This window comes from Microtus ochrogaster, linkage group LG5 (assembly GCF_000317375.1).
Source record: "Microtus ochrogaster isolate Prairie Vole_2 linkage group LG5, MicOch1.0, whole genome shotgun sequence".
NCBI classification, from domain to species: Eukaryota; Metazoa; Chordata; class Mammalia; order Rodentia; family Cricetidae; genus Microtus; species Microtus ochrogaster.
In genome coordinates, this window is record NC_022031.1 from 50,203,337 (window position 1) to 50,225,678 (window position 22,342).

At 47.3% G+C, this 22,342-nt stretch overlaps 1 protein-coding gene across 1 annotated transcript in view; it reads right to left on the bottom strand.

Moving 5' to 3' along the window:
- Window positions 1–22,342, bottom strand: part of Epb41l4b (erythrocyte membrane protein band 4.1 like 4B) — a 149,498-nt gene that overhangs the window by 29,794 nt on the left and 97,362 nt on the right. Inside the window, exons 18-20 of the mRNA XM_013351915.2 lie at window positions 12,355–12,557; window positions 9,937–10,055; window positions 3,556–3,681 (exon numbers count right to left, since the gene is read on the bottom strand). Coding sequence (XP_013207369.2) covers window positions 3,556–3,681; window positions 9,937–10,055; window positions 12,355–12,557 — 448 coding nt within the window. The remainder of the gene's footprint in view (window positions 1–3,555; window positions 3,682–9,936; window positions 10,056–12,354; window positions 12,558–22,342) is intronic.

A 22,342-nucleotide genomic window follows, 5' to 3' on the forward strand; every position in this document is an offset into this window, starting at 1 on the left:
CATGAGGGTGACAGAAAATAAGGCAGGTTTCTCCCCTGCAGGGCTTCTTGGAATCTCTAAGAGGCTCATATGCTGCTTTGAAGGAAGCGGTGGGGTGGCTGTGCATCATTCTAGCACTTCAAGCATCCGCCAGGGCCAGCACTCCGGGAATTACTGATCTCATTCCTGCCTCTCTCCTCCGCTGCTTTAAGGCCCTTCCACTATCTATTTTTTTCTTTGAGTCTTTCCCCGCTCCTTCCCCACACTTTCCAAAGTGAAGTATTTTTGACACAAGGTACGTCTTCAGGAGTGCAGAAACCTGGATCCCCCGCAGAGGATTCCTGCAGCATGAGAGGCCTGGGAGCATGGCAGAGCTTCCTAATATGCATAGCGCCAACTCCGTAAGCTATGGAACACGTACCAGTTTCATTTGCTTAGAGTTAGTACAAAATGGCATAAGTGGAAGCAGCAATGGGGGTACAATTAAGGCCACCAGTTGTAACTGGAACTTGAAATAGCTGAGTTTTAAAAAAATGTTTTTATTACACTTATATATGTGTGTGTGCTCATGTGCGCACTTGCTCAGTACGCACATGGAAGCCGAAGGACAACCTGGCGGAGCTAATGCCCTTCTTCTACCATGTAGATACTAGCGTGGTCCGGGGTTGGCACCATGTGGCTTTATCACTTGAGTCACCCCGACAGCCCTGAAACTGCCCAGCTGGAGGTGAGGAGTCAACCTGACTATCGTGGAAAAAGTGTCACCGCCATCATCTACACCCCTCAGAGTCCCCAGCAATTCACTCCCTAACCTTAGTCTGTAATTGTTCTTATCTGTACCTCTATGAGATGACGTCAGGCACTGCACCTGAGCTCCATGGTGTCCTTTAATCTTCACTGCTGCCTAGGGTGGTGGCTTTTGACCTTGTTTTTGTTTGTTTTGTTTTGTTAACTTGTGAGTGGATGAAGGGTATCGGTGCGTGGTCTATGTGCATGAGTGTTTACAAGGGCACAGAGGCTAGAAAAGGGAGTTGTGTCCTCCTTAATCACTGTCCACCTCTGAGGGTCTCTTGCTGAACCTGGAGCTAGTAGCCTTACAGCCAGGCTGGCAGCAAGCAAGCCCCAGCAATCCTTCTGTCTCCACCCCAATAAGTGCTGGGGTTACAGGCGTGGATGGGATGACATCGGCATGTATATGCATGCTGGGATCAAAATCCCAATCCTAAAGCTTGCAAAGAAAAATACTTTTGCTGGGCGGTGGTGGCGCACGCCTTTAATCCCAGCACTCGGGAGGCAGAGGCAGGCGGATCTCTGTGAGTTCGAGACCAGCCTGGTCTACAAGAGCTAGTTCCAGGACAGGCTCCAAAACCACAGAGAAACCCTGTCTCGAAAAACCAAAAAAAAAAAAAAAATACTTTGAATTAACCTCTGAGCTGTCTCTTCAGCCCCAGGAGAAGAAATCATACTACGTTGTCCCAAGCTGGTCTCTAGCTCCTGGTCTTTTTGAGACCTCCCTGTCTCCGACTCCCAAGTGCCTGGGACTACAGACTGCAGGCGTACATCACCAGACCCAGTTAGTCCCCAGTCTCGGTACCAAACAAATGAGGCTCAAAGAAGGCAGGAAACAAGTTTAAGGTAACATCACTAAGAAATAGATCAGGACTCAAACCAGAGCCAGCGGTTCTCAACCTGTGAGTTGTGACTTGTTAGAAGTCAAAGGACCCGTTCGAAGGGGTCACCCAAGACCATCAGAAAACACAGATTTTCTTATGAGTCATAAGAGTAGCAAAATTACAGTTATGAAGTAGCAATGAAATAATTTTATGATTGGGGGTCAGCACAGCCCGAGGAACTGTATTGAAGGGTCCCAGCATCAGGAAGGTTGAGAACCACTGAATCAGCCAACTGGCTTTCCAACACATAGTCTCTGCCATCCTGTCCCGTTTACATCACAGCCTCCACACGAAAGAAACCTTGTAGGCTTGCTCTTCTTTCTCCATGACATCTTCGGGGAGGATTTAAATCGTATAGACTATTACTATGTGAAAAGAGAATGAAGACATTGCTGAGTACTTTTGACAATGCAAGTAGAGATAGTAGGTTCATATGACCTGTCTGTTCTTACATATTGTTCTCTTGAACAACTTTTTGTCTGTGAGCATGTGTGTGTGTGTGTGTGTGTGTGTGTGCATACACAGGAACACGCTTGCCATGGTGCACATGGAAAAGTCAGAGCACAAGTTTAAAGACTTGGCTCTCTTATGCAACCATATGGGTCCTGGGGATTGAACTCAGACCTTCAGGGGTGGTGACAAGCACCTTTAGCCACTGAGCCATCTTCTCAGCCCAATCACAGCTTCTTCTATTCTGTTTTCAGGGCAGGGATAGCCAATAGTTGCTCCTTGAACATCGGCCGTGACTGGTGCCACTGCCTTGGACCCCTCATTTAGTGCAGAAGGAGTGTTATTAGTGGTCACTGTGGGGCCAGTGATCTGTGCATTGGGTTTATGATAGTTATTATGCTATCCTCTCTCATCTCCAAGTTCACCCATCCATCTTGAACCTGGGCTGAGAACCAGCAAACAGATTTTCCTTTGCCAACAGGGGGCGCCAGAGAGGAGGAATTCCCGGCTCCCCAGTTCTGAATTACCCCAACCTGGCTTCTTCAACTCTGGGGCCCACTCCTCCAGAGGAACATCTAAGTCAGGTTACAGTATCGTAGCACAGGGAGATCTAGTGTCATCCTGTCCATCACAGACACAGGATCGGCGGAATACCACATCCCCCACACACACCCCAACCCCCGCCGCCTCAGAGTGTGCCACCAAGCCACATGTGCCTCATCAAGTCAGATACCAGAGCAGGCCACAGGGAGCTGCCCTCAGGAGTCTAGGTTTCACCTGTGTGGAACGCTTCCTCTCGGCACTCGAATGTCCTCATTTGTAGACTATTGGTTCCCCAAGCTGTTGGGATGGAAAGTGCTTCCTGGAGACGCCACCTCCAGGCCCTTGGAGTAGCATGACTCAAAGTGCAGTTCAGGAAGCTGGTTAGACATGCAGAGCACTAGCTCCCACACTGACTAACTGAACCCCCGGGGGTGGGGGTGGGATGCAGCTCTGCCGAGGGCCCTCACGCAACTAGCATGTGAGAGCCACCGCCTCCCATTTCTCCGTCTTCCATTTGCTTGTACAAATAATAACCACACCGGTTAGGAATTCTTTGCATGAAAACCCAGGCTTCTTAGAGCCAGTGAGACAACTGAGCAGGGAAAAGCGCTTGCTGCCAAGTCGGACAACCGGAGTTCAACCCTTGGAGTCCACGTGGTGGAAGGTGAGAGCCAACTCCCGCAAAGTGAGCCTCTGACTTCCACCATAACTTCACGGCACGGGCCCCTGCATCCCTCCTCACAAAAATATAAAATGTAATTTTAAAAAAAATAATAAAATCCAGGCTCCCATCCCAAGAGGTGGTTCTTGTCTCCATACTGGCCCCTGACGGGCACTGTGTCATTGTCCTCCAGGATGGCACTGAGGAAATCCTGAAACGCGATATTGAAGGAGCATTCGCCCCACGTACCTGGGCACTCACACGAGAGGCATTCTCCAGTTGGGCCTTCAGGATGTTACACTTCACGTGATCCGCCACTGGGGATGGCAGCAGCGGGGTCTGAAGGGTCTTCTCAGAAACTTTCTTTTCCTCAGCCTGAGACAAAGAAGAGTACCAATTGTGAACAAACGGAAAGGAAAACTTCCCCCCAACATCCACAATGGCACAAAGGGCTCTAAGCGTGGATGCATGTGTCCTGATAAGCTTCCTTTTATGCTGTTGCTTTCCAACGCAGAGACTTTCCGCATGTTAACCCACTCTAGTGAGGGATGGACTGGACATATCAGGTATCACATGAAGGTTCAAGATCAGGCAGCAAGAACCAGTGACAGGCCAAGGCCACAGCATCTCCTCCCCAGGCCAGCCCAGCCTAGAGCCATTTCCCCTTAAACTGCTACCTCTGAGATAGCAAGACACAAGTCAGTCATTTGCAGGATCAAGGAAAAGAACACAAAATACTTGCTGGTCTTTGTTCGGTAAATCTTGCTGGACACCATGACTCTCAATAAGGAATTTGCATCTCTTAATTATCTTAATTTATATGCAGCAGGTATGACCCAGGCTTCATGCTCCATCATGAAGCCACACCCCTAGGCCCTGCATCACACTTTTGGACTTCAGGAATTTGCCAGTAATTTCACAGTTTCTGCCATCTCCCAAGTGTTAAGTGAATATGTCCCTAAAGTTCATCTGATGCAATTATGGAGGGTTGCCTGGGACTATGCATTTATGCTTGAGTCATGTTCAAAGAATAACACCTTGGAAATCAAGGCTTTATGACTATTGTTGTAGTAGTCGTGCAATTTACACAGTGCTTAAACTAACATGTATTCATCCCTGCAGGTAGCCCTGAAGTATCTTGGATGGTATACGTGCCACTTTGGGAAATAATATCTGATTGCTCACCACACTGTAGCTCACGGTCATTACATGCCTCAGCACAATATGGTGCTTGACCCAGACTCCGTGTCCAATAAACACCTTCTATAGACAATTATGGGGGCACCCACCTATTATCAAAAGAGATATGTGCTTAATAAGAAATGATTCCTCACACCGACTCGGTTGTCTCAGGAGGTACTGTGGAGGTCAGTCACCGCGCACCAAGGCAAGAAGGGAATGTCATAAAATCCTCTACTTCCTCAAGTCCTGAAATTGCTATTCTCTAAATCAAAAGCCCCACTGCGGTTGAGCATGATGGTACTTGTCTACAACCCCAGCACTCAGGGGGTGGACACAGGAAGATGATGAGTTCAAGGTCACCTTGGGCCATACACTGAGACCCCGCTTCAGAAAAAAAAAAAGTTCCATTGATCATCTTGGTATCCACTGTAGGAATATAATGAAAGTCACAGAGGAAGCTCGGGGCAAGTGGCTAGCGAATGTGTTTAATAAAGAAACAGGGCATGGAATGCAGGAAGGAACAAAAAGAACCTCCCAATAAACAAGAGGAGCACTTGGGAGAGAGGAGACATCAGCAATGTCATTTAGCACCAAACAGACAGAGGCAGGCATTCTGAAATAAAATCTCAGGGGTGTGTATGGAGGGTACCATCAAAAATAGATGATGATGGCCATGATGGTAATGACCAGGATGATGATGGTGACAACCACAATGATGATGATGATGAAGACAATGACGGTGACAGTGATGATGATCACGATGACTACAATGATGATGATGGTGATGATAGCAATGGTGATGACAAAGGAAGATGTCAGAAGCTAATGCGTACTAAGATGTACCACGAGCCAGCCATCGGCCACGTATTTCATGGGTATGACTCACTGGAGTCTCACTGTCCATCCTATTTGGAGGTAGGTGTCTTTTAAGTCTTTTTCGTAAAGCATTTATTCATTTAGTGTGTGGGGGTGAGGGGGAGTCAGAGCCATGTGGGACCCAGATACTGACTGTAGGCTTGGCGGCAATGTCTTCCCTGCTCAACCAACGTGCTAAGCCACTTTTGGGGCTTCTGTTGCTGGTACCTTCACTCTAGCAGAAAGCAGATGACTTTGGGCTGGTTTTACAGTTTGATAGGGTACCAGTGTTCAATTCCAAGCTCTCCTCCATCAAAGGGAAAGATTTACATGGTCAGAAGAGAAAGCAGAACATCATTTCCCCCCAGTTCGTAGATGAGAAAAAACAAAGCAGGGCCATGGGAAGCCACTTGCTCAGGATCATATAGGGGGAAGCAGAAGGGCCAAGGGCCAGGAATGAAGATTCTGATGAAGTCCAAAGCCAGAACTCTTAACCACTCAGCCACATGAGCTCCCCTAACCTCTCTGCTGCTATCTCCCCCTTCGTAAGAACTTTAAGATGCTCAAATGAGAAAAAGGTAAGAATGGCATTCTTATGCTAGACTATAGTTAGAAAAGAAAATACAGCCAGGTATGCCTGAGAATCGAGGACAGTAATGACATTAAACTGTCATGCTAGGCTTGGGGAGATGTTACATGACATGGGATTCATTATCCCAAGGGATGGAGCGTCCTCCTTTAGGGAAATAAGTAATTTACATGTAACTTAATATCTTGAAGGTTTACAGTGAGGGTTTAGGGTAATTTATTTTGTGTTTGTAAATCCAGTTGCATTAAGATTTTTATTTCATACTTGAATGGATTTTTTTCATAAATATATTTGTAGTTGATTTTAATTTGGGGGTGGCATGTTGGCAAACAGGAATTTAATTAGTTAGGAGCCCATTGGAGGGTTGTGACAATGACTTACGGGGAAGTGGTTATTCTGACAGTTATGAAGACCTGCTTCAAATAATGGAATGCTGCTAAAATAAGAAAAGGATTCAGCATTGATTTTTTTTTCCCCTTAAATTCAGCAAACCTAGACTGCTGTTTGGGACACACAAGTCAAGGCAGCTCGCTTCTGTCCCGCAAAGCTGAAAGCATGACTGCCCAGTCATGTGGATCACCTCCGTTGAAGGCCAACAAGAAACTGCAGACTTTGTGCATCTTTGTGTGACCCATTTTGCTTAGAAGGGTGGGATTGCTCACCTGTAAAGTGCTGGCCTCACACCTGAATTTGAATCCCCAAGGGCAAGAGTCACGCAGAAAGCTGGGCAGGGTGGGACGTGCTGTTATCTCACTGATGATACGACAGGAGGTTGAGACGAGCAGATTCCCTGGGAGCCCACAGGACCAGCTAGGCTGGCCTGTGTAGTGGAGTTTCAGGCCACTGAGAGATCCTGTCTCCAGTAAAGGTGGAGCTGCCTGAGGACCAACACGCAGGCTATCCTTCGACCTCCACACACTCACTCTTCCACGCCCTCCCATGCACCCCACTGCTGTGGGACAATGGTCTATACTCTGTCAATTGTATTTTAATAAATGCTGATTGGTCAGTAGTCAAGCAGGAAGTATAGGCGGGACAACCAGGCAGGAAGTAGAGGTGGGGCGATGAGAACAGGAGAATTCTGGGAAGAGGAAAGTTCATTTCTGCAATTGTGACCTACAGAAGAAGTAAGATGTAACTGCCTCGACAAATAAGGCACAGAGCCATGTGGCTAACAGAGACAAAAATAACGGGCTAATATAAGTTATAAGAGTTAATAAAGCTGGGCGGTGGTGGCGCACGCCTTTAATCCCAGCACTCGGGAGGCAGAGGCAGGCGGATCTGTGTGAGTTCGAGACCAGCCTGGTCTACAAGAGCTAGTTCCAGGACAGGCTCCAAAACCACAGAGAAACCCTGTCTCAAAAAAAAAAAGAGTTAATAAGAAGTCTGAGCTACTAGGCCTATCAGTTTATAACGAATGTAGACCTTTGTGTGATTTCTTTGGGACTTAACGACTACGGGAACCAAGCAGGACAAGGACCGGGTGGGATAGAAAACCTCGGTCAACAGCCCACACTCTCACGAATGCATGAACATGCCTACGCGTTTCACAGGAGATTACAAGAACACAGTTCCAGCTCAGAGCATGGCCCCAGCACTTCTGTGTTGTCTGGCTTTTGTTTTTTGTTTTTTGTGTCACCCTATCTTATGTTCAGTTTTGAACTGTAGAAAAAGACTTTATGGTCCAAGATGGCATTAAAGATTTCAAAACATACAATAAATGACAACAGGGTATTGGTGTCATAGCTGGGAACAGGCCATCTGTTCAGGGGTGTCATTGGGGATGAGGAAACAATTAAATGTGTATTTAAGCTGTTGATACAGATAATTAACACATGGGAAATCTGACGAGATTGAAATTCCTGCTGTTATTTGGGGTAGCACTTGGAAATGGGTAGGGAAAAAATCCTTAAATTAAGAATAGGAAGTTATTAGGTACTGGAGAGAGGGCTCAGCCATTAAGAGCACTGACTGTTCTTCCAGAGGACCTGGGTTCAATTCCCTACACCCACATGGTGGCTCACAACTGTCTGTAACTCCAGTTCCAAGAGACCCAACAGTCTTACACAGGCATACACATAGGTAAAACACCAATTCCATAAAAATAAAAAAATATTTTTTTAAATTGTTAAAAAAAACAAAGAATAGGAAGTTATAAAAACCATAGAAGAACAGAGGTGATTCCATCCTTAAGGTGGGAAAAAAAATCATTCAAGCCAGTGGATCCCATTTGAAGTGTCATGCTTACCAGAGAGGTCTATTGCAAGAAATAGCTTTCTCCTAAAATACAATATTTTACTGCATTTACTTATTTATACGTGTGTGTGAGCAGCTGTGTGTGTAGAGAGGTCAGAAGACAACTTGTGGGGGTCAGTTCTCTCCTTTCACTATGTACAGGGCTAGAACCCAAGCCACAGGCCTGGGTGCAAGGGCTTTTACCCACTAAGACAGCTCACTGGCCCACAAAATGCTTCCTTAAAGATAAAGTATCATGTAGGGGGTTGGAGCTGGGGCTCACTTGGTAGATGTTTCTCCAATGTGCACAAACCCTTGGGTTCTATTCCTAACACCACATAAATTGGACATGGTGATGCATGCCTGCAAATCCAGCAATGGGGAGGGATAGGTAGGAGGATCAGAGTTCAAGACCATCCTAGAGTACATAGCAAGTTCAAGGCCAATGCCCTGGTAACATGACACACTGTCTCAAGAATGCCAGTTGTGGTGGGTTGTTACCCACTGGAGGGGAAGAGTTAAGAGGATCCCTGGGGTTTGTCTGTCTAGTCTAATAGGCAAGCATCAGGCCAGTGAGACACCCTACCTCAAAATTAGCTTATAGGCCCTGATTGCCACCACCCAAGGTTGGTCTCTAGCCTACACACACACACACACACACACACACACACACACACACACACACACACACACACACGTGAACTTCTCTGAAAGGGACAGAAAGGTGGGCAGGGATAGCTTGAGCGCCGGGGAAAAGCTAGGCACATGCCCACAGCAGAGCATGCCAGTCTCCTCGGGGTCCTGGCGACTCAATGCTTTTGAGTTCTCTGCCAGGCAACATCCTTTGCAAGAGAGCTTAGATGCCGTGGAATTCTGAGTAAGCCCCTAATAAAGCCAGCAGCTATGTGCGCTGTAGAATAAGAGTTAAAACACAAGGAAAAGCAGAGTTGCCCAAGGGGCGTAGGGGCTGCTGGGTGCCACCTGCTGCCGCCTGCAGCTCCCCTGACAAGAAGGCAAGTGGGGCTTGGATCCTCAAACACTCGAATCAGAAAGGGCTGCGAGGGAGAAGCTGGGAAGCTGGCGCAGTCAGTAAAGCGCTTGCATGCACCTGAGGAACTGAGTTCGAGGCCCCGAATGCATGGGAAAGGCCAGGCCTAGACCTGGAGGGATGGCTCACCAGTTAAGACAGCGTGCTGCTCTTGTGGAGAACCACAATTTGGTTCCCGCATTAGGCACGGAACGCGAGCTCTAGGGGACCCAACACCTTCTTCCAGCCCCCACAGGCGCACACCCGTGTGCCTACCAACATAGGTACACACACGTCCATAAATTAAAAATCTTAGAAAAAGAAAAGCTGGAAATGGCAGTGCGGGAGGGCAGCAGAGACAAGTTGGTGCCCCAGGGTCAGAGTTTCTGAGTCCAGCTTCGCCTGCTTGGTGAGTCTGAGGCCAGAAAGAGGCCTTGCCTGCAAAATGAAGGTGGCCGGCACCCGAGGAGCAAAACCTGAGATTGTTCTCTGACCTCTACACGGGTGTGCACACACACACGCACACACATGCACTTGAACACATGCGTGTATGCACACACGAGTATGTGTATGTGCACACACACGGACACCTATAAGCGTGAGCATGCACACACACACATGTATTCGCACACACAGGAGCATGCATGCAAGCAAGCGCAACACACTAGAAGACGGAATGGAAGCACCTGAGGAGCAGGCCCCTGCTACAGGACAATGCCCTCCAAGCAGAGCCGGCCCGCACCTTGTTGAGGTTGATGTGCAGGGCAGGCCAGGGTCCCGCCGTCTTCACCGTCTCCAGCTCCAGCTTCTTCAGATGGGCGGCTGCCTCGCTGTACAGGGAAGGTGCTCCTGGACTCAGCTCTGCAACACAGCCATGGGAGAGGACACAGGGGAGTTGAAATGGCAGCTAGGTACTCATTTCCTTTCCTGCTTCTCCTGCTTGATGCCACGCAAGAACATCTGACATCAGGGGTTCACAGCCTTCCTCCCTCGACAGGAGCTGGGTGGCCCTGGGCATGGCGCTTGACCTCTCTGAGCCTCTGAGCCATTTACAAATGAAAATAGGAAGTTCTTATCTTGCAGGGTTGCTGTAGTATTTCTTAAGTGCGATTATTTTCATAAAAAGCCTTAAACGTGGAAAGGCCTTTAAACACGCTGGAAAGATGGATGTCCAGGCTGATAGGCAGAGCAAGCTACCTTGGAGAATCACGGTATGTTTCTAAAATCAGAGCCATTGGCTCTTTGTATCGCGTTGCCTTTGTTTGCCACCACGCATCCCTCTAGCTTGGATTTATTCATTAATGCATTAAACATTCGCTAAATATTAAATATTCATTACACAATAAAGCTTGTGCTCTATTGCTTGTTAGCAACTGGCATCTGGGGAGTGGAAATAAGCAAATACGACAATGATTCTAGTGTGTGAGGGGGATGCTCCACATAAAAGCCCTGAGAGCTTTCATCATTGCTACAGGGCACGAGAGAGTAGATACCTACCACCAGCACGCTCATCGCCGCTCACAACATGTGAGCCGGCTCCTGAGGGACGTAGAAGCTTACTAGGGCAGAGAGAAAAGCATTGTGGGCAGAGGGAAGAGCCGGCACAAAGGACAGGGCGTGGTTAAAGGGCAGAGGTTCCGTGCAGCTGGAGTGTGGGAAGAGTCTGGGAGGCCAGGACCACAGGGTGAAGCTTTGGAGGTCTATATGTGAGCATGCTCAAAGTGTGGACTTATCCTGCGGCAGCAAGGCACTGGTCTTTTTTTTTTTTTAATTTATTTATTCTGTAAGAAGCGTTCTGTATGCCTGCAAGCTGGAAGAGGGCACCAGATCTCATTTTGGATGGTTGTGAGCCACCGTGTGGTTGCTGGGAATTGAACTCAGGACCTTTGGAGAGCAGCCAGTGCTCTTAACCTCTGAGCCATCTCTCCAGCCCCAGGCACAGAAGGTCTTAATGCTGACATTGGCAGCTTCTAGATGGTGGCTACTTTGGAGGAGGGATCCTGTTAGGAGGCCATGACGGTCATGACAGTCGCCTCCATGCAAAAAATATATGGTGAACGTGGGCAAGCACAGCGTGGGCAGTGTTTGAATTCTATACCCCAAGTGGGCTGGGACTTCCCATCTTCCATTCAGCTAAAGTCAAACGATTCTTGTGGTCTGAAGATGAGGGCTGAGGAGCTCAACCTGTCTCAGCACCTCCTGGCTGCATGCCATGCCAGGCTAGAAAATTCCTTGGCACTCAACTGCACACATTCCCTCCTGCTCACAGAGGAACCAGAGAGCATCCTGGGCTGGGCAACAAGAGCCAGCATCCCGCCCCCTTACAGGTCTTGCCTCAGCGCTCCTGAAGGGGGTGGGTAAGAGAACTGTGATGCATGAGAGTGGGAAAGAGGCTAAGGGGCTCCTGGGAGCAGGAGGGGGCGGGGGAGGGAAAGATCAACAAATAGAAATTATATTTGAAAAAGTCACAATGAATACTGAATGTTAGTTTTTTAAAAAGCAGATTTAGACAAATAATAAAATAATAATAAAAATTAAAGGTAAGGGCCATGTATAGTGGTGGCAAACACCTTTAACCATAGCACTTGGGAGGCAGAGGCAGGTGGATCTCTGTGAGTTTAAGGCTAGCCTGGTCCATAGAGTAAGAAAAAGAAAAGGAAGGAAAGGAAAAGGAAAAGAGCTATTACTTTGTCTCAGTCTGTCAGAGACAAATTCCTAAAGGCAAGTAAAATGAGCTTTTAGAAAACAATGTACAAAATGCAAGCCCATTCTTATTAAAGTTAGCAGAGGCCAGATGAGTCACGCTGCCAACCACATACCTAACTGCTTCCTTCATTATTAGCATCTACAGGATGGCTTACATCACAGGCCCGCTGGACCCCTGACGCCACTTTGCTGGTGGAAGCAGGTGTCACAAAAGGGCAGAGGAGATTTTACTGTCATCAGGGCACTAGGAACCCCAGCCACCATCTGACTCGCCTCTTTTCTCCACTGCTGGAGCCGGGAAGCCAGCGCAGAGCACAGCCCAGGTCTAAACTAGGAAGCAGGAAGGAATGGTCCTCTGTACAAGGTGCCCCAACCCGGTAGCCATTGCAACACCACCCACTCCTGTCCCCCATTGGCCCTCCCCCCCTTCACCCTGCTCCCTCCACACACTCACTGGTGAGGGCCTTGCTGGAGTTTGGGGACCTCAGCGGCCCCTCCTTATTCTCCAGGGTCAGCGAAAGGCCATAGTTGGAGTGGTGCTGGTGCTGATGGTGGTGCCTCCCCGAAGCTTTGGGGGCGAACGGTGTGCCCCCATTCTCCTCGAGGCCAAAAGGCAGCCTTTCTGTGGGGCTGAGTGCTGGGGAGGAGAGCGGGTAGCTGGGGCAGGCAACAAAGTCAGGATTTAGAACAACACAGGATTTTGCTAACACCTTAAACCCTGAGGCTCAATAAACAGACCCCTACTTAGTTAGGGCATTGGGCCAAACCGTGTATAAAGAAGATGAACAAAGAGGGAATTTGTATACATTAGGAAATTTAAGGTACAGTAATCAGTATCCACAAGTCATTCCTTTTCTGAAAATTATCTCTAGAGTAGCAGTTACTAAAGTTACTAAAGCCGGGCGGTGGTGGCACACGCCTTTAATCCCAGCACTCGGGAGGCAGAGGCAGGCGGATCTCTGTGAGTTCGAGACCAGCCTGGTCTACAGAGCTAGTGCCAGGACAGGCTCCAAAGCCACAGAGAAACCCTGTCTAGAAAAACAAAAAAAAAAAAAATAAAAATAAAAAATAAAATAAAAAAAAAGAAATCTCACATCTTCAACCTTAAAAATGGAAAAAAATAGCTTGCATTTTTAAAAAGCCATTTTCAGGGCTCGAGAGTTGGTTCCATGGTAAGAACACTGGCTAGTCTTGCAGAGGACCTGGTTTCCGTTCCTAGCACCTACACAGCAGCTCACAAGCATCTATAACTCCCGTTCAAGGGATCAGACGCCCTCTACAGGCAATGTGTGCACATGACAGACACACATGCAAAAAACGCTCATACCCATAAACGGTTTTTGAAAAAGGCATCTTCTAAATGCATGATGAAATGAACAAAAAACAATAAATAATGCTTAAATGATCCTATGTTATAAACCAGAGTCTCTTCTCTCTTCATGCCACACTCAGAAAGTCCCCCTTATGTCCCTGCCCTTACATTTCTTCTCGGGGTGGCCTGTAACTCAAGCATGGCTTAGCCAGAACCTCCCACAGGTCTGTTTAGAGGGGTCTGACCCAGGTACACTTACTTGTTCCTAACTATTAACAGCCAGAAGCTAAGATAGGAGCACTCTCTGGATGCTTACAACTGCCTCTAACGCCAGCTCAGAGGTCCCATTGCCGCCTTCTGGGCTCCTCGGGCTCTCCCTTCGTGGGCACAAACCCACATACATAGCCCCATAATTAAAAATGAAGCATTTTTAAAAAATATAACTCTTGGTAGTGCTAATATTAAAGCAAATCTATTAATATAACACGTTAACATACTTTCTTCAACTAAATGTTTATTTTTTTTCCTGACTGTAATAGAAATTCAAGCATTTTTTCACGGATTCATAAAGTACTGTCATGCCAGGGTACCATGTTCAAATTGTCCAAAGAGTAAGTCAGTTTGGGCCATCAGAATGCAAACTGAAGTTTCTTGTGGATATCCTTCCCAGACATAAAGTAGTTATATCCCTGAAAAGAGGCTAAAATGTGAAGGGAGAGAAGTTGAGCAGAAGTTAAATGTAGGTGGAGTGAGAAAAAACTCTAATGGCATAACTTGGCCACCTAGATCCAGCTATCCGTGAAGCTGATGCCACTGCTAACTCTTTCCATAAGGTTCATGAATGCACCGACTGGTTGACTGACTGAGGTAGTTGGGTTTCTCTCACCTAAGCCACATGATCTAAACCACGACTTATTTATTGTTCTTGTGGGAGACAGTAGACCGCTGTGGAATTAAACGGTAGAAGGGGCCAATACAGGCCTAAGGAACAGTATATATGAGCAGAAGAGTATATAGAGGGAAGGGCATGAGGAGGGAGCCAGTAGGAGGCGCTGTTCAAATGACAAGCTGAGCTAGTTTGAAATGTGATGTGTACAGAGTTATCATTCGAGCAGCAAGGGACCCTGGGAAGGATATGAGCTGCCCCCTGGGAAGTTCCTGATAGTGTGAGAAGGGTTTGGGGACACTGTGGAAGGCGGTGGGAATGGGCTCATTTGCAGAGGCAGGGCAGAGGCCAGAACAGCTGTGCTTGTTACCACTGGTGCAGCCACCGGATTCTTCAGCCACCCCGGCTGCCCTGTGGAGATTCACTCAAGGGCGCTCTGCAGGGCATGCACCTGGAGGAAGTGGAAGGCGGCATGGTTTTGAGCTCTGAGAGCTCCACCCTCACCTCGTCCTCTTAGAAACAGTTCTGGGTACCCACCTTCCTATGGGGGGCAGTAAACAAGCACTCCAAGTAGGAGCCGGAAGTCCTCTCCCCCACTCTGCCGAAGCCCTGCAAGGGACCCTGGGTAGCAGTCGCTGGGATTCAGCTAAAAAGCTATACAGCTCGGATTTGGTAACAAAGCTGTGGACTACAAAGCCCACGGACATTATTTTCCCATCCCTCAAATGTATTGAAGATATCGGCTTTCTGGAGGTGCAGTGGGGCTCTCAGAAGAGCAGGTGTCCCTTCTGGGGGCTGGAGAGGGCTTCCCAGTCGATAGCTGGCCTTCTTCTGCCCTGTTCAGAGTCAGAGAGGCATTAGGATTGTCCAGTCATGAAGGACAGAAACACAAGAGAGGGCCATTGGCTGGACGCAAGAAGAGACCATGGAGACAGGGAGGGGTGAGGAAATGGCAGGCAAACGGCACAGCATCAGGAAAAGAGGGAGGTGGGGAGTGAGGGATGCTCTGATGAGCTTCAAATGCTCACAGTGAGTGTGGGAATGAGCACCCGCAGGGAAACATGGCCAAGAGCAGAGAGCTGGCATGCAACCAGGCCTGGAAGAGTTGGAGAGCTTTGAGGAAGAGTTCCTGAAAGATGGCAAATAGATACCACCTCAGGTGCCAGCTCCATCTTCACCTCTGCCCAGAATCTGAGAAGGATTCTGAGGTCCAGCTCAGCGCAGGGACAGCATGCTGGGATTGGTGAGCAATGCTTGTCACAGGCTTGGAAGGCCACCGTGCTATCATGAACTTGTCTCTATATGTGCAAAGGGTGCACTATTTTTTTATTTCAAGGAAACCCAGAATGAAGAGTGAAACTCTAACAACAAAGAAACAAAGAAAAAAAACCTCATCTATATGCCAAGAGTGAGAAAAAAAATCACATAAAGACATGTCAAGTAAAATATGCATTTCTGATTTTCCTCTTAGAGCTATTTATGGAGTTGGAGTAAGAAGAAAACAAATGTGGAGAGAGTGGACAAGGGTGGGAGAAAATGCCTGGGCTAGAGCAAGAAATCTGGTACAGCTGAGGGTCCTGGGAAGAACAACTGTTCTTATCGTGAGACAATTCCCTCTGATATTAAGACTCAGGAAAAAAAAGAAAGAAAGCAAGAATGCACAAGTCTCAGGAAGTTCCTGAAACAGAATTGTTTCACAAGTTCCTCCCTCCCTGAGACTATATAAGCATATAGGGCTGCTGAGGAGAGAAGACACTCCAACATGCTGAGCTTCCTAGAAGCCATGCAGAGAGCCCCAGCGTTCCAGCTTTTGTAAGCTGCCATCCCTCCTGGAGTGAGTTTTTGGTGATGTGGCTGCCTTTGAGTCATCCATGTTCCTATAAGTAACACCAATGTATTCGTTGCTTCGCCAAGTTGGAATTTAGTGGTATTGTTGCTTTGGTCTGTTGTTGGGTCTCTATTGGGTGAGTGGACATTGTTCACACCTCTCCAGGACATTACCACAGGCAAATGAATTGGAATGAACATTCTCTGCTCACACACAGGGACCATTTTGAAGATTCAAACAAGGGTTTTATTGGATTATAGGTCTGTTAAAGCGATCTCTCAGGGTCCTATGTTCATGGATTATTCCGGTAGGATTTCTGGAGGCAACATTAATGCAGACTGTGAGGTCAATGGTATCCACAAGGACGTGTATCTGCCTTGTGACCTCAGTAAGTCAGACTCACAGTATAAGGACCAAGTACATGCAGCAACACACCAGCCTCAGGGATCCTGGTCACGACTTAGGATACCAGGCCAGCTCCATGCTCACTGCCATAGATTGATGCTCATGGGGTATTTAGGATTCTGGAAATGGGTCATGAGTACTTCTAGAATCTACTACCAGAATTGATACCAGGACAGGAAAGGAAAGGGGGAAGCTGAATTCAGGGTTTTCTCTTAAAAACAGGGGAAATGAGGGTGCTCTTGAGAAGTCAATCATAACCTTAGCAGTGTAGGGAAGTTCTGGGTGACACAGATTCTGGGGAATCTAAGCTGAGAAAATAAATCATAGATTTTATAAAGGTGCCCCTCAGATATCCTCTGGTTCTGTGGTTTAAACTGTAGCTGAATGTTAAGATCATTAGGAAAACCCTTATACCTTACTGGAGGGAACACAAGATGATTCATTCAGTTTGAAAAAACACCATGGTGGATTCTCAGAGTTAAAGACACAGTTTTTATATGATCCAGAAATTTAAAGCAAGGTAAGAATCGAAGAAAAGGAAAGGGCTGTGAAAAACCTCACCTGGATGCTCATGAACAGCATTATTCGTAATCACTCAAAGGTAGAAACAGCCAAGTTCATCGATGGATTAACAAATAGTCAAAATGTGGTATACTGATACAATGGAAAATCCCTAAGCCACGAAAAGGAAGCGAACTACAAACCCGTGTTACAATATAAACAAACCTTGGAAACACTAGGCTGTTTGAAAGAGACACCAAAAGTCACATATGTGATTCCATACTCGGAGCAAACAAACAGGGAGGAGGTCAGAGGTTGTTTAGGAGCAGGAAGGACAGGAGACATCAGGAGTGAAAGACTATTGTTACTGAGATTCTTGGAGAGGAATGAAATATCCCTAAAGCAGTAAAGTCCACAGCCGTACAATTTTATGAAAATAAACAACTGTACACTTCGTCGAACCATACACTATTTGAGACAGAACCCAGCAAAGCTGGAGACCTTGAGAAATGCCCTCTAGACATAGGCCCTATCTCTAAACCCTGCAGCCGGCCCAGGAACCGCAACCTTTCTCCATCCTGCAACCAGCTTATTTCGCATATGGGCTCGCCATGGGAAGAGGGGTGAGCAGGTCACACAGCCAGAGACCAGCAGCTGAGTCTGGGACAAAAGCCAGCCTCCAACTTTTTGCCTCGGAGCCCAAAGGGCAGCCCATCTGCTGTACCAGCCATCTGCTTGGCCTCTACTTAAGGTTGCATGTGTACTTACCAGGGAAACCCAAGTCCTCTCAGAAGTTGCTGGCTGAAACCCCTCATGGTCTCTGCCTTCCAGAAAGTTCCGCAGGAACAGCAACCACCTATGTATTTGTGTCCCTGCTGTGCTGGAAACAGGGAGTGCTCAGGAGGCCAGAGAGGCCTCAGCAGACTCAGTAAGTAACCCAGGGCCAGCTCCTGTGTTTGGCACTGTGCCAGGCATGGCGGTTGACGGAGAAGGGGCCTTGGTCCAATCTGGGTATTGTTAGAGGAGACTTCCTGGGGTTAGGGATGCTTGAAGCAAGGGAGTTTTGAAGGTTATGAAAGAGTGAACTGAGAGAGGGTGACGCCAGACAGTCCAGGTGAAGGGTTTTCCAGCTTCTAAGATGACAGGTTGCACTAAGGTGTTGGGGAGGGGGGGGACCTGTACGTAAGAGTGAGCACCTTGGTGTTTCTCTTGGATTACAAACTCATGGTGGTTAATGGGAAATTACCATACATTTCTGAAATGAAGAACTGCTTCAACCTTTCGAAAGGGACAATCCATTGTCAATTCCGCATCTTAGGCACCCTCTGGGTTCCACTGGCCACTGAGCTGAAAGACTGTAGGCTCGCTGCCCACTCTGCACACACTCCAAGGAGTTCAGTGCACTTCAGGGCTCCGCACCCAGGCTTGCCTTGTTGTGCCCCCCCCCCATGCTGGATTCCTATGGTGCCACCTCCCTTTGTCCTTTATCCCTCTGTTCTGAGGTGGTAAAGTACCTTCTGATTATTCTTATTTGGGGTTGCTTTAGTGATAACTCGGGCCCTTAGTTCCTCCAAACTTTGTATAATCAAGTCCGTGTGTTAAATTCCCTCTGTAGGAAATACCTAGATTAGCATCCGCTTTCCTGATGGCTCATGTGAGATGCACGGCGTTAACCTGCCTGCTTCGCATCACTCAAGCTTACCTGAGCTAGCAGAGTTGGACGGTGACTTATATTTTAATGTCATTATGCATGATAGCTCACATCTGATTTCCTTTCTCACATCGTTCTTTCTCTTAGCAGTCAAATATGTCCCGAGTGCTCCCTTTCTTTAGCTTGGATTTTAGTGTTTTTCTCTTTGTTCTCTGTACTGTTTTCAGTCGGTCTATCCAGGTTGAAAACAAAAGAAAAACAAAGCAGAAGTTGGATAGCTTCTGTCCTTTGCATCCGTGTTTTGCTTCAGAGTTCAAGTTGACTACCCAAAATTCCACTGGCCTTCCCGTTTGGAGCATTAAGTACTGCTGTTTGGAAGAGCGTATACATACAGCACACACTTCTCTCCGCTTATTAAGATGATTCAAAATCGTCTTTGGTTAGAGTTTTCTTTTCATTAATGGTATAGAGCAAACGCTAGTAACCACAATCCCAGATATTTCTCAGTTTCACCACAATTTAAAATAACATTAGTCATTGCGTCTCCTAATACCCTATTCTTCCCTTCCCTCCCATCCCTCCTACTTCTGTGTGTGCACTTGTCTGTGCTGTGTGTGTGACACTTGCACATGACATGAGAGTGCAGGCCCATGCACCCATGCACACCCTTGTAGAGCTCAGGCCTGGACACTGAGTGTCCTCCACCGCTCTTCTACCTTACTCCCTTGAGGTATGAACTGAGCTGGAATTCTGATTGCTGTCTCAGCTAGGCTGCCTGGCCAGCAAGGTCTAGGACCCTCCAGTCTCTGGCATTTCAAATGCTGGGGTTACAGGCCCATGCAGCCATGTTTTTTTACATTGGCTCTGGGGATCTGAATTCAAGTTCTCATGCTAGCAGAGCAAATGCCCTCACCCACTGAATCATCTCCCCATCTCTCTCTCTCCACATACATACATAAACACACACACACACCTACTAAGTTCAGACGATTTCTGCTTCTGGCCTCTCTGCCTGGCTTTCTTTTCTCTTAGAGTTTAAGAAAGGTGAATTGTGTTTATCCTGCCTAGCCCTAGCAGTACTCCTTATTTTGTTTTCTTGACTTATCGCATTGGCCAATAGTATGTAACATGAGGGTACTGAAGGCCATCTGTCGCCCTTGTCTCTGCTCTGGGGTTCACAGGCTAATGTTTCAATAGGAAGTGCAGCTCCTGCCCAACCTCACTCATCAGGTTAGACTGAGTCCTTCCACTTCAGGTTGCTAAGATCCTCGAGCAACGATTGCTGCCTGCCCGGAGGAGATCCGCACCATTCCACGGTAGGCACTGTTCCCTCTGCCAGGCGCTTTAAAAAGACGGTCTTCAAACCCCCACTGCATCACCATCCAGGCTATCACTTGGGAACTGATTTTTCCAAACAGCCATGCTACAGTGCCCTTTTCCTCTTCTGGCATCTCTCCATGGCTCCATGCCTTCTCGGAGGGTGCTGGACGCTGACTTAGCAATAGCAAAGGCAATTTCCCCAGGGTTCTGGGGGGCATCTTTTATTTTTAGCTTGAAGATTCAAACTAATCACGAAGCAGTCAACTATTTCCTGACAGTTCTTTCTTTAGCTTGCCTTTCCATTTCCTTCTCTTTGTTCTCCTACCTTCTGCAGTTAGTACATTCTGACTGAACAAAATAGGAACAACGGACATCGGGTAGCTCTGTCCTTGTCATCGGGCAGGCCACCCTCAGGAACAGCTGTGAAAACCTTTATCTCTTTTCTCCAAAGGAATAATCTATGAAACCATGGAGCTCCTTAACAGTCCTATGACGGTTGGGCATGCTCTAGAGAGACAGAGGCAGGATGTCTAAGGCTAGCCTGGCCTATCTAGCAATCTCCAGGCTGGTGAGAGGTATGCAGTGAAATCCAAGGCTAAGTAAAATCCAAGGCTAGCCTGGTCTATCTAGCAAGCTCCAGGCTGGTCAGAGGCATGCAGTGAAAGTCAAGGCTAACCTGGGCTATCTAGCAAGATCCAGTTTTAAAACAAAACAAATAAAATGACAATCATCAAAACAAAACACCCAAAGAAAAACCCAAAACAAAACAAAACAAAAAACCCAAAACCTGTGCTCTTTTGCTCTTTTGTTTGAAGCCATCCCCACTTTCTTCCTCTTTTAAATTCTGTCTTAATCGTGAGTTTACCTGAGAGGCCACTGACATCCATTTTCAGGTTCTCTATGGGAACAGTATTCCTTCTAAGATTATTCTTTGACGTTTCTCTGGAAAAGCATAGACTACACAGAGGACTCCCCCCCCCCCCGCACACACACACACACACACTCCCCTATACAAATCAAACCAAGACTTTAGGATTGTCTTCTTTCAAGGACCTTGTCCTACATTCTAACCTGTGCCCCACACACACACACTGACAGAATTAGCAGCAATCCCTGTGGCATTTCTTCCACCTTCCAGACGTGCAGCCATGAGGCAGGCAGGCCAGGAAGTCACCAGCTGCTCAACTTTTAATAGATGCCAGGGCCTGGCTGGCTAGGAAGTCTCCCCACAGAAGCGCTGTGCCTGCCTGACATCTCTCTCAGACAAATGCAAAGAGCATGCTCCTGTCATGCCTTGTCCCCACACTGCTTCTGATCTGGGCTGCACTGCTCACCACGTACCACAAATCACCGATTCACAGCCATGCCTCCATCAACAACGGCGCTGCCTGAAGAGGCAGCGTCTACACAGTACTCACGGCAGCACCTACGCCGCAAGAAGTTCTCTATCCCCTTTCTGCAAAAGCCTGGCGGGGGGACAAACTGGCTCCTGTTTTAGTTCGGAACTGATGTGGGCGCAATTGCAAATGCCATGCTAGACCCAGCGGCACAGCAGGGGACCAGATAGAAAGCTCAGGGGAGCTGTCAATGGACGATGGACGGGTCTCAGAGGGGCTGCGAGTGAGTGGAATCATTTCTCTTCCTAATCCCTGGACTAAGTGGATAGGACCCCAGGGGTCTCAAGCCTCCAGCAGCCTTATCTACCATGCCCCGTGTGTACTATAAATATGTCACTTTCTGTATGTGCCGTGAAACAGAGGCTGGAAAGTGCCATTCCTACCCCTTGTTCAGTTCTGTCACCCAGAACTGTGTCTCACTTGAGAATGGAGGTGTATGGGGTCAGATGTCAGCCAGAAGCACAGCTCGCAAAAGCTAGGGTATTGGTCGTGCTCTTTAAAAATGAAGGGATTTCTCCAAATTAATTGTTTTTGAATGCCAAATACTGTACCACTTGTCAACAATCTTCAACAATCACTTAATCTAGTCTGGAGCGATGGCTCAGAGGTTAAGAGCACTGGCTGCTCTTCCAGAGGTCCTGAGTTCGATTCCCAGCAATCACATGGTAGCTCACAACCATCTATAATGAGATCTGCTGCCCTCTTCTGGCATGCAAGCATACTTGCAGGCAGAACACTGTATACATAATAAATAAATAAATCTTTTTTAAAAAAAAGACTGTTAATCCTTATTTTCTATACGGAAGCAGGAATAGAAAGACTTTGTAACTTTGCCATGGTAACACAGCTACAGAATATCAGAGCTGGGATTTGACCCTTGAGTGCTGTACTCTCTTTAGGGGTAAGTGGCACTGTCTGGCCCTGTGGGTGACAGGAGACACCGAAGAGTAACAAAGGAAAGTGGTCTGGCATCTCACCATGAGCCTGCTGTAAACTGTGAGTTCGTGGAACTCATGTCATTCATGGGGTCTCAGACACTTCCTTGTCTTAGAGAGACACATTACAAATGTTTCTTACAGAAACTTACTTTCTTTTTTTTTTTAATTTTATTTTATTTTTTTAAATTTATTTATTTATTGAGA